This window comes from Ascaphus truei, chromosome 3 (assembly GCF_040206685.1).
Source record: "Ascaphus truei isolate aAscTru1 chromosome 3, aAscTru1.hap1, whole genome shotgun sequence".
Classification (NCBI taxonomy): domain Eukaryota; kingdom Metazoa; phylum Chordata; class Amphibia; order Anura; family Ascaphidae; genus Ascaphus; species Ascaphus truei.
The window spans coordinates 396160012-396172077 of record NC_134485.1 but is presented as its reverse complement, the minus strand read 5'-3'; the positions used below and the strand labels follow the sequence as shown (position 1 = coordinate 396172077).

The 12066-nt window shown below is 47.2% G+C and overlaps 1 protein-coding gene across 1 annotated transcript in view; it reads left to right on the top strand.

Annotated features, from left to right (window-relative positions):
* The window catches only part of PIWIL4 (piwi like RNA-mediated gene silencing 4), a 121133-nt gene extending 109135 nt beyond the window's left edge, over positions 1-11998 (top strand). The window contains exons 20-21 of the mRNA XM_075592493.1: positions 6178-6325; positions 11159-11998. Coding sequence (XP_075448608.1) covers positions 6178-6325; positions 11159-11275 — 265 coding nt within the window. The 3' untranslated portion in view covers positions 11276-11998. The remainder of the gene's footprint in view (positions 1-6177; positions 6326-11158) is intronic.
* Positions 11999-12066: the final 68 nt, after the last annotated feature.

Below are 12066 nucleotides of genomic sequence, written 5' to 3'. Positions count from 1 at the left end.
TGTCAAGTTCTGAGGCAGGATTAGGGGAACTAGGGCGCACCCGTTCGTGAGTGCACTAGCGTCACGACGTCTGACGTCATGACGCATTGCACTCGGTACATAGAGAGAAAAATAAACCGGCACAGCAGGGGAATACATATGTTTACCACTGCTGGCAATCCGTCAACACTCCATGGGGGGAGCCTCATGATTATAAGAATGACAAAGGTGTAAGTAGCACTTATATAGGACATAAAGGCAATATAATGTCTAGAAATAAAGTTGCATATAAACAGTATCGCTGGGCAGACACAGCATAATGTTGGTATTACATCTTCTTGAGCTCCATAGGAGATGGAACACATATGCATTCTAGTTATTTAGTAGTAGCAATATTATTATTATGTAATAACTAGAATGCATATGTGTTCAATCTCCAATGGAGCTCAAGATGTAATACCAACATTATGCTGTGTCTGCCCAGCGATACTGTTTATATGCAACTTTATTTCTAGACATTATATTGCCTTTATGTCCTATATAAGTGCTACTTACACCTTTATCATTCTTATAATCAGTGATTGACAAATCACCAAAAAATCTACTCGCCACACAAAAAAATCTACTCGCCACCTAGTACCAAACGTGTGCTGCTTGGGCCAATATTTACTCGCCCGGGGGTTAAATCCACTCGCCCGGGGCGAGCAAATGTATAGGTTTGTCGAACACTGCTTTTAATCATGAGGCTCCCCCCATGGAGTGTTGACGGATTGCCAGCAGTGGTAAACATATGTATTCCCCTGCTGTGCCGGTTTATTTTTCTCTCTATGCACCGAGTGCAATGCGTCATGACGTCAGACGTCGTGACGCTAGTGCACTTACGAACGGGTGCGCCCTAGTTCCCCTAATCCTGCCTCAGAACTTGACAGAAGGGAGTGGCACTGTGTCTCCTAGTTATGCCTCCTCCTGTAGTACTGCTTATCGGCAGCTGTTACTTGAAGCTGCCGATTGAGACAACGGAGGTTACTGACGTCACAGCGGCAATGCAGGGTCACATCACACGTTATGACGCCATTTGCATCATAGTAATCACTCCCCTGCCCGATACTTTCATCTCTCTCAGCTGTTTTTGGGTAAATTTTGGCGCGAAATTTGATTTCCACACTCCCTGACTTCACTATATATGCTAGGCTCACTCTCCACAACTCCACTCCCCGAAGAAGACCGTTTGTCGAAACGCGTTGGAGTGGGAGTCTGTGCAGGGGGACCCCTGACTTTTTCTAGTATAGGAGACCTCTGCAACTCGTATTTTGGCCACATCAATTATACAGATTTTGGTGATGTATCAATACTCAATATCATTGTGATACATGCTCTTATCCTAGATTCCTTGACATTATCCGAGGCAACATTGTCTTTATTTGAATCTATGGTTATACCATAGGCATACCTCTATTCATAGTACACAGGTCTGCAGTTTGTGTTACTTCACAGAATAGTGCCTTCTATAGAGCTACCAATTCTTGTGTTCCAATACTTTTTGGCTGTGCATTATATCAGCCATTGGTGATTCTTTTGACCAATTTATGTGCCTTCGTCCTCATGGTATATATGTATTGTCAGTTGTGAGTCCCCCTCCTCTTTTATATTTCTCTCCCCCTGTTTTTATTTTTATATTAATACATTTTGCATTAATACTTATATCCATGGTATGCCCTTGTGCTTTATTATAAGGATACTTTTTTGTTGTGCTATATATATATATATATATATATAAAATCAAAAAATAAATAGATGATACCGTTCTGTGGCTAACAAAATGCTTCTATTTGTGCGAGCTTTCGAGATACACTGATCTCTTCTTCCGGCGATGTTACAATGAATGAAGCAAGCAAAGGGTATACTTAAAAACAGTGTCTCTTGGAATGTTATCTGTGCTTGTCCCTCCCTCGTGTGTGGATGTGATTTATGGCTAGAGATGTAATATATATATATATATACAGTGTTCGACAATTGTATACATTTACTCGCTCGGGGCGGGTGGATTTAACCCCCGGGCGAGTAAATATTGGCCCAAGCAGCACACGTGTTTTTTTTGTTTTAAATTCCCCCGTTCGCGCTGAAATTTCCCTGCTCGCGCTGAAAAAAAAAAAACTCCCCTACCTGACTCCTGATTGGCGCGCGCTCCAGGCTTTGAGGGTGCGCGGCCAGGCTCTATATGAGCCCGCCCCCAAAGAGCGGACATTCTGCCTGGAGCTCTGTTGGAGGGTAAGTACTCTCCATGCTGCGGCCCCTCTGCTCCTTCCCTGCGATCCCCCTGGTCCCCACATGGCTCCCTACTCCCCACCGCGGAAGCTCTCCTGTCCCCTGCTCCTGTCCCATTCCCCTCCTCCTGTCCCCTGCTCCTGTCCCCTCCTCCTGCTCCTGTCCCCTCCTCCTGCTCCTGTCCCCTCCTCCTGCTCCCTTCCCCTCTTCCTGCTCCTGTCCCCTTCCCCTCCTCCTGTCCCCTTCCCCTCGATCCACCGATCGATGTCAGGGGCGGGAGGTCCCCGCTGCTGCAGCCCGGTTGGCTTGCGGGGGGGGGGCTCGGACCTCACCACGTGCCTCCCATGCGTCCCCTACCTTCATGATGGCGCAGCCGCCGCATGAGGTGGGGGGATGTCGGCCTGGCCCCCCCCACCCCCCCCCCCACGAGCTTTATGCCGCCACGGGCTGGGGGGGGAAGAAGCAACCTGCAGCTTGGCCGTGCACTGTGACATGCCGGCGAGGGGAGCAGGGCAGTGGCGGCCACGGCGGGGCTGACTGTCACCTGGGGCGCCCAGTGGGGGATACCTCGCCACGTGCCTCCCACCCACCCTGCTGATTGGGGGGGGGGGGATGTCGGCCTGCCCCCCACACGAGCGGGAGATGGGCGCGGGTGGGTGGGGGATTTGCGTGGTGCTGGTCGCGGCCTTTCCTCCCCTGTGTGTGTGAGAATGTGTATGTGTGTGTGTGTGGGAGAATGTGTGTGTGTGTGTGTGTGAATGAATGTATGTGTGTATGGGAGTATGTGTATGTGTGTGACACCAGAGGTCCCCCCCAGTCAGTAACCCCCCCCCCCAGTCAGTAACCCCCCCCAGTCAGTCACCCCCCCAGTTAGTAACCCCCCCCCAGTCAGTAACCTTCCCCCCAGTCAGTCACCCCCCAGTCAGTGTCAGTCACCCCCCACCCCCAGTCAGTGTCAGTCACCCCCCACCCCCAGTCAATGTCAGTCACCCCCCACCCCCAGTCAGTGTCAGTCACCCCCCCACCCCCAGTCAGTGTCAGTCACCCCCCCACCCCCAGTCAGTGTCAGTCACCCCCCACCCCCAGTCAGTGTCAGTCACCCCCACCCCCAGTCAGTGTCAGTCAGCCCCCCCCCCCACCCCCAGTCAGTGTCAGTCACCCCCCCACCCCCAGTCAGTGTCAGTCACCCCCCACCCCCAGTCAGTGTCAGTCACCCCCCCACCCCCAGTCAGTGTCAGTCACCCCCCCACCCCCAGTCAGTGTCAGTCACCCCCCCACCCCCAGTCAGTGTCAGTCACCCCCCCACCCCCAGTCAGTGTCAGTCACCCCCCACCCCCAGTCAGTGTCAGTCACCCCCCACCCCCAGTCAGTGTCAGTCACCCCCCCACCCCCAGTCAGTGTCAGTCACCCCCCACCCCCAGTCAGTGTCAGTCACCCCCCCACCCCCAGTCAGTGTCAGTCACCCCCCACCCCCAGTCAGTGTCAGTCACCCCCCACCCCCAGTCAGTGTCAGTCACCCCCCACCCCCAGTCAGTGTCAGTCACTCACCCACCCAGTCACCCCTGCCCCACCCAGCCACTCACCCAGCAAACCACTCAACCAGCCAGTCACTCACCCAGCCTCTCTCTCTGTGTATCACCCACCCTCTGTGTGTGTCACCCACCGTTTCTCTCCTCTGTCTCCCCCCCTCTCTCTCCCCCCACACTCTCTCTCTCCCCCCCACACTCTCTCTCTCCCCCCCACACTCTCTCTCTCCCCCCACACTCTCTCTCTCCCCCCACACTCTCTCTCTCCCCCCCACACTCTCTCTCTCCCCCCCACACTCTCTCTCTCCCCCCCACACTCTCTCTCTCCCCCCCCACACTCTCTCTCTCCCCCCCCACACTCTCTCTCTCCCCCCCACACTCTCTCTCTCCCCCCCACACACTCTCTCTCCCTCCCACACACTCTCTCTCTCTCCCTCCCACACACTCTCTCTCTCTCTCCCACACACTCTCTCTCTCTCTCCCACACACTCTCTCTCTCTCCCACACACTCTCTCTCCCTCTCCCCCACACTCTCTCTCTCTCTCCCCCACTCTCTCTCTCTCTCCCCCACTCTCTCTCTCTCTCTCCCTCTCTCCCCCACACTCTCTCTCCCTCTCTCCCCCACACTCTCTCTCCCTCTCTCCCCCACACTCTCTCTCCCCCACTCCCTCTCTCCCCCACACTCTCTCTCCCTCTCTCCCCCACACTCTCTCTCCCTCTCTCCCCCACTCCCTCTCTCCCCCACACTCTCTCTCCCTCTCTCCCCCACACTCTCTCCCTCTCTCCCCACACTCTCTCTCCCTCTCTCCCCACACTCTCTCTCCCTCTTCCCCACACTCTCTCTCTCCCTCTTCCCCACACTCTCTCTCTCCCCCACACTCTCTCTCTCCCCCACACTCTCTCTCCCTCTTCCCCACACTCTCTCTCTCTCCCCCCCACTCTCTCTCTCTCTCTCCCCCCCCCCACTCTCTCTCCCCCACACTCTCTCTCTCCCCCACACTCTCTCTCTCCCCCACACTCTCTCTCTCGCTCCCCCACACTCTCTCTCCCTCTCTCCCCCACACTCTCTCTCCCTCTCTCCCCCACACTCTCTCTCCCTCTCTCCCCAACACTCTCTCTCCCTCTCCCCCACACTCTCTCTCTCTCCCCCACACTCTCTCTCTCTCCCCCACACTCTCACTCTCTCTCTCTCTCTCCCCCACACTCTCTCTCTGTCACTCACACTCTGGATCTCTTATTTACCCTATATATCTTAACTGCCCTATACTACACCGAAATCTTAACTACCCTATACTGCTTTCTTCCAGATCTGGCTCAAGCTTCACACGGAAGACATCGGAACCCCCCCCTAACCCAGAAGGCAGGTAATGAACACCTCCCCAATGTATAACATTGTGGGAATGAGCGTATCTGGACATTGAGGGACTGCGGATCAGGTAAGATCCCAGACGGGATTGCTGCTTTAGATATTGTGAAGCGGGGACATCCAGACATTGGTTAAGGGGTTCAGGAAACTAGTCATTCACATCTGGCTTTTATTTCTAGATCCGACATTTACACACACACATGTAACAAGGACTAATTGTAGTATAATGTAATACAATAAATACATTTGTCAAAAACGAATGTTGTTCTGACTAGGAATTTATTAAATGTATTTTATTTATATATTTTATTTTAAAGCGGGGTTGGGGGTGGGACTAGGGGCGGGGTTGGGGGCGGGACTAGGTGGCGAGTAGATTTTTTGGTTGGGCGAGTAGATTTTTGGGTGATTTGTCGAACACTGTATATATATATATATATAAAACAAATGGGGCAGACGGCACTCCCAATACCATGAACAGTTTGCGGTGCATGTCCTATACCAATAGAAAGAGAAAAGTAATCCCCTCCAGCAGGAGCAGACACAAGACATCACTCAAAGGTAAGTAAGAAAACTTCACCGGTCATGTTTGTGCTATGTTTATTTTTGAATACAAGTTTTCTTACTTACCTTTGTGCTGTCTTGTGTCTGCTGGAGTGGATTACTTTTCTCTCTATATATATACATAGAGAGAGCGAGATACACACACACATATATATATATATATACACACATACACACACATATACACATATCTCATGTATAATAAAAGCACCAGAAGTGCACAAAATGCAAGGTTTCTCCACATAACACATTAGACAGATATACAAAACCTAATACTATCGCAACTGTACCGTTCTGGTTAAAAATAAGGAGTATGTGCCGAGCACACGCCTTCACAGTCACACTTCATTGTATTTTAGCAATCAAATTGTACTTTCATGTTTATGATAATTATGGCATCAAACACTTTTGACAGTGTGAAAACACACAGAAGTTTCACTTATAACGCGTATAACACACCGCCTTTTTTATTTCTCATAGGTATGACTTCTACCTCATCAGCCAAGTTGCCCGGCAGGGAACAGTTAACCCTACCCATTACAATGTGGTGTTTGATGACAATGGCTTAAAGCCGGACCACATGCAGCGTCTAACCTACAAGATGTGCCACCTCTATTACAACTGGCCAGTAAGTACTACTTCTACTCACGGTATTGACCACTAGATTTACCTATTCAATCTAGAACTCAGGAGTACAGTAGACCTGGATTCACTAAGCCGCAATGCAGTGTATTGCACCCTTATCCTGCAGTTAAAGTCGGGGCTTAGTGAATCCTGGACGTGGTGTGCACCTTCATTTAAATGGGGTGGAATAAGGGTGGTGGTAATGACATACATTAATCTTTGAACTGGGAGATCACAGTGCAAAGCCCTGTGCCAGCTGCTTCAGAGACACCGAGCAGTCCACTAATGAAAACAGATAGAACAAGAAAGTAAGAATCAAGGTTATATACTGTATTTCACCAATAAATTGGCAAAAGTGTATATGCCCTGTTTAAAAGAGTTAAAAAATGTTGGGGTTGTTTATTAACCCTTTCAGTGCCCTACTGACGTACAGCATACATCATGAAAAGTGCCACACAAGAGGCCCGTATAACTTACGCTGTAGGTCATGGCCATTTGCTTGTATTTTTAAGGGCTATTTACCGGCGGCGTTTACGTGGAATGCTGATTGCAAACTACACTGAAAGGGGGAATTCTCCCCCTCACTTCCGGTCCAGCGCCGGAACCCAGAAGGGGTCACGTGATCGTTCCAAAGATTTATCAGTGCTAGAGGGCCCATGGCCACGGAGCTGGCATGACCCGCTGGCACTGAAGGGATTAAACTATGATAGTGCTGATTGGAGCACTATAGCACAGATACTCCCATAGACGTCAAGACTGCAGATCCACTTTGGAGCATATATTGGAGTTGTAGTGCATTCATCTCACTAAAGGAAAAAAGGTGATGTAGAATTAGCGCTAATGATCTGGTGATAACAATCAATAAACCCTATATGAGGGTAAGCCCTTATGGGGTGCTAGGCAGCCTGGTGGAATACTGATAGTACAATCAGGGAAATGGAAAAAACAAAAAGAGATACCGGCGCCTAATAAGTCCAATTAGGTAATAGTCCTGGAATTTCAGTTGGAATAATTCAAGTTCCAGAACGATGATTAGCAGTTTCTCAGTCTTAGGGTGACCAGATGGAGCTTCATTCATATGGAGTGGAACATGAAACGAAAAAAACTGAATTTAGTGCAACACGGCTAATGATAATTCATGTGAGCATGGACTCACAATGACTTACAAAACAACACAAACAAGACTAACAAAACACACACAAAAGCAAAGCTAGAAATAAAAAGTTAGTTTAATACAACTATAAAATATAAAATGTGTGGACGATATGCTCAGGATATGCCGATTCGGTGGAGTAAAGCTGAAGCGCTACTCACAGGACGGTTGATGGGTAAAGGCAATGAGCGCCAAACAGGCAGATGGGGTCTGTCCTCCACGAACTGGAAATATAATCCACCGGTGTGTTCCTGCGCTTCCCGGAACCGGAAGTGACGTCACTGGCGTGCTCCTCCGTGTCCCGTGCTCTCCGAAACCGGTAGTGACATCACCGGATGTATCGTCACAGGTAGGCAGGGCTTTCGGGAGGAGATCTTTCCTCTTTCTGCTCCAAAGCCATAGCACTCAGCCTTCCTCTCCTCAGATCGTCCAAACAGTATAAGAAAAACCCTACGCGTTTATTATTTATTATTAATAAATATTGGCCAATTCTCCTGAGGGATAGTACCCTAGTTGAAATCCTTCCCTCAAAACCAACCATTATATTTACTAAGGCCACAAATCTAAAATCCAAATTGGCTCCAAGCTGCCCACTCAATTATTCTAAGCAAAAAAGTGATAAGATGGATAAAGGTTTTTTTAAATGTGCGAAATGTCTGGCATGTTCATATAGTTGTAATGCAAAGACGTTTAGATCAAATGTCACTCAAAGAATTTACCCTATCAAGTCATTTATTAATTGCCATACGGTATATGTCATATATTTACTCCGATGCCCTTGTGGCTTACAGTATGTTGGAAGAACAGGTAGAACGTTCCAAAGGAGAATATATGAGCATATATATAATATAAAGAAGGGACTGGTCACTCACAGTGTGTCCCATCATTTCCTCACACATCATAACAAAAATCCTAATGGATTAGTATGTCAGGCCATTGAGACCATCCAAGCTAGCCTAAGAGGTGGGAATAGGTTACAGAGATCCAGTGTGCGTCAGGCATACTGGATCTATGAGTTACAGACACTCTCTCCGAGAGGCCTTAATATTGACTTTGATTTAGGAGCTTTTTTGTAATTTCCTGATTTGGATTCTATATAAACTGTCTTTGCATTTATGTATATGCCAGCATTTGCCACTGAATCAAAACGAATGTGTTATGTTTTTATTGTTGTTTTATTATGTTTAGTTATTGTGTAAGGTATTTGTTGTTTCTTGTTTTTGTTTCCATGCAGAGCTATTCAAATGTCAGTGTTTTTCACTATGTGCCAAGTAGGTATCGCTTTAAGAATGTCTTAATTGACAGGCCAATCATAACATAGGCATAAGGATATATACCAGGCACCACTGACATGACTCATATCCCCTGAGGAAGTGTGCGCAAGTGCACGAAACGCGTAGGGTTTTTCTTATACTGTTTGGACGATCTGAGGAGTGGAAGGCTGAGTGCTGTGGCTTTGGAGCAGAAAGAGGAAAGATCTCTGCCCGAAAGCCCCGTCGAAAGTCCCACCTACCTGTGACGATACATCCGGTGACGTCACTACCGGTTTCGGAGAGCACGGGACACGGAGGAGCACGCCGGTGACGTCACTTCCGGTTCCGGGAAGCGCAGGACACGGAGGAACACACCGGTGGATTATATTTCCAGTTCGTGGAGGACAGACCCCATCTGCCTGTTTGGCGCTCATTGCCTTTACCCATCAACCGTCCTGTGAGTAGCGCTTCAGCTTTACTCCACCGGATCGGCATATCCTGAGCATATCGTACACACATTTTATATTTTATAGTTGTATTAAACTAACTTTTTTTTTCCAGCTTTGCTTTTGTGTGTGTTTTGTTAGTCTTGTTTGTGTTGTTTTGTAAGTCATTGTGAGTCCACGCTCACATGAATTATCATTAGCCGTGTTGCACTAAATTCTGTTTTTTTCGTTTCATGTTCCACTCCATGTGAATGAAGCTCCATCTGGTCACCCTAAGACTGAGAAACTGCTAATCATCGTTCTGGAACTTGAAGCATTCATCTCACTGCTATGTAACACTCCCTATAATAGTTCATATTTTTAGAAGTGAAGCTCTTTCAAATGCAGACACAGAAGCCTAATAACAAACACCTCAAAACGGTCTAGGATGTACAGTGGCGGCCAAACCTCCGCTGGTGTCCCACCACGAGAACTACTCCCCACCAGGACACCTCGCACTTGACATCTCGCTACTCCGATCCCGCTCCCCACTCCAATTTCCACTCCTATCCATGCTCAGATGTCCGATCCCCGCTCCGATGTCCTGCGCGCGGGGAACATTTGAAGATGGAGTGGCGCAGGACATCGGAGCGGAGATCGGGGTGGCGAGGTGTCCCGGCGGTGAGTTGTTCAGCGGCAGAGCATTGGTGGAGGTTTGGTCACAGCCAAACGTCCCATTCCGCCTCACAATACATATTGTCGTTGCTAGGAGCAACTCATCTTTAATTAGCTGTATAAATTAAGAAAAAATAAAATGTGTTCAGTTGGAACAAGAAGGGGATGAACACAGGTAATACATAAATAACTATGTTTGGAACAGCTTTATTGGAGATTCACAGCTATTTACAAATGCATTTGAGGTCCCTCTAATACTAGGCAGGCTATATAAGGGTGACTGTGTAGGATTTCATGTGCTCTGGGTGCAGGTTGCATATTGGTCCCTAGAAATATAACTATAGCAAGGGCTACTATAAATCAAAAACAAATACTTAATTTCTCTTTGGGATAAAACATGTTAAAAAAAACTGAATATGTTGCAAAAAGAATACACTGATCACTTGCATCTAATGCCCGCACATTTGGTGTGCTGTGTGGTAGAGACCCCTACTGGTGTGGTTACAGTAATGCATCTTATGCTATAGTTATAATCTGAAATACAGTCAGACAAACAAGAAGTGTTATAAATTAAGGAAAGAAACCACAGAAGCCAGAATGCAGATAAATAACACAAAGACCTCCCAATACATGAAGTAGCTGGGTTCTCCGCCGTCGTGGATATATGGGATAGCTCGGGGCTTGTTAAAGTGGGAGTATGTACAGAACAAAGCATCCTTATTTACCGTTGTTGTGCAGAATCAATATTACAGGACCCTGGGGGATATGTGTGATAGTTTCCTGGGTGCAAAACTTCGGCAAAAAAATAGCACCTGATTTATCGAGGGGGGAAAAGCGTAACGCCCAACGTTTATTTTTTTGCTTTGATAAATCTGGAGCTACTTTTTGTCCCAGTTTTTCAGCTACAAGACTTTAGTACAGGACCCTCCATGTGTCCTAAGTATGGCATAATGACACTAACCACGTTGCTACCCGGGGGGGCCAGGGAAGCATTCATTAATATCCACTGGTTCCTTTTACCACATCTGGGAATGAACCAGACCAAATCTCTTTGACCCAGACCAAATTAATACACATGAATAACATTGGCTACGTCCAGGTGTTGGAGAGCAGTATTCACACGACCATAGTGGAGAACCCCTTTTTTATTTAAACATTTCTTTGATGGGGCCACCAGGAATATTTCTTGTACAGCCGATTTCAAGACCACTATTGTCATCTAAACAAGAGACTTGGGTAGTTTGGGGAAATCATGTATAAAAACAGATACAAAGAACTTGTTATTGTGCAAATGATAATAATTGCTTATGCTGTATTTGTTTATTCCACAGGGGGTGATCCGTGTCCCCGCACCCTGCCAGTACGCACACAAGTTGACCTTTCTTGTAGGACAAAGTATTCACAGGGAACCAAGCCTAGAGCTTTCAAACACACTCTTCTACCTTTAAAAAGTGTTTTGTTACAGAAGAGCTGTTACTTTTTTTTGTCTTTTTAGCATTTGAATGGAGGTAAAATGTCATTAATATAGGAGACTTCTGATGTGGCACTCGGCTCTGGATTCATATAAAGGTCAATATTGCATCGGATTTACATCATGTTTTAAAAAGGGGGATTGAATGAGGTGCTCGGCTTTATTTAGAGAAAGGAAGGAGCACTCACACTTAGAGGAGTGTATACTGCCATGGGGGCTCGCAGGGACCTGGAGGGTTTCAAGGTTGTGTACTAAAGAAAGAGTAAATGCAGCACTCTCCCGGTCTTCATACACAGAGTCATTTAATCAAAGATCAACGTTTCGGGCCGAAAATCTGGACATTTCTCAAGATACAGATAAAAGTCTCACTGCCTGTTTAATCTGTCTGTGGAGTCAGCGCTGAGTCACATCAGTTACAAGTCTATAGTTTGCGCTAGTGAAAGATGAGGATTGGCTGGGGGAAGATGCATCAGAGGAATGTCTTACAGTACAGTATGTCCTTGAATGTTTGATGTTTGTACCAGGATTGCGCTGTTTCATACGGGTATATTTAACATAGGTGTGATACCCATATTCTTTATGAATGGTTTTTCAAGTGAATGCTGGTTAATGCACGGTAATGACTGCTGATGAATATTCACCTTATTCCCATGCCCCGCTCCCATTCCTAAACAGATTATTGTTTGAAACACTATTGCTACATGTTCCATTTGTATAACAGTTTTGCTAATTAAAGTTTATTGTGTGTTTGTTCTGACTTTGTGTTTC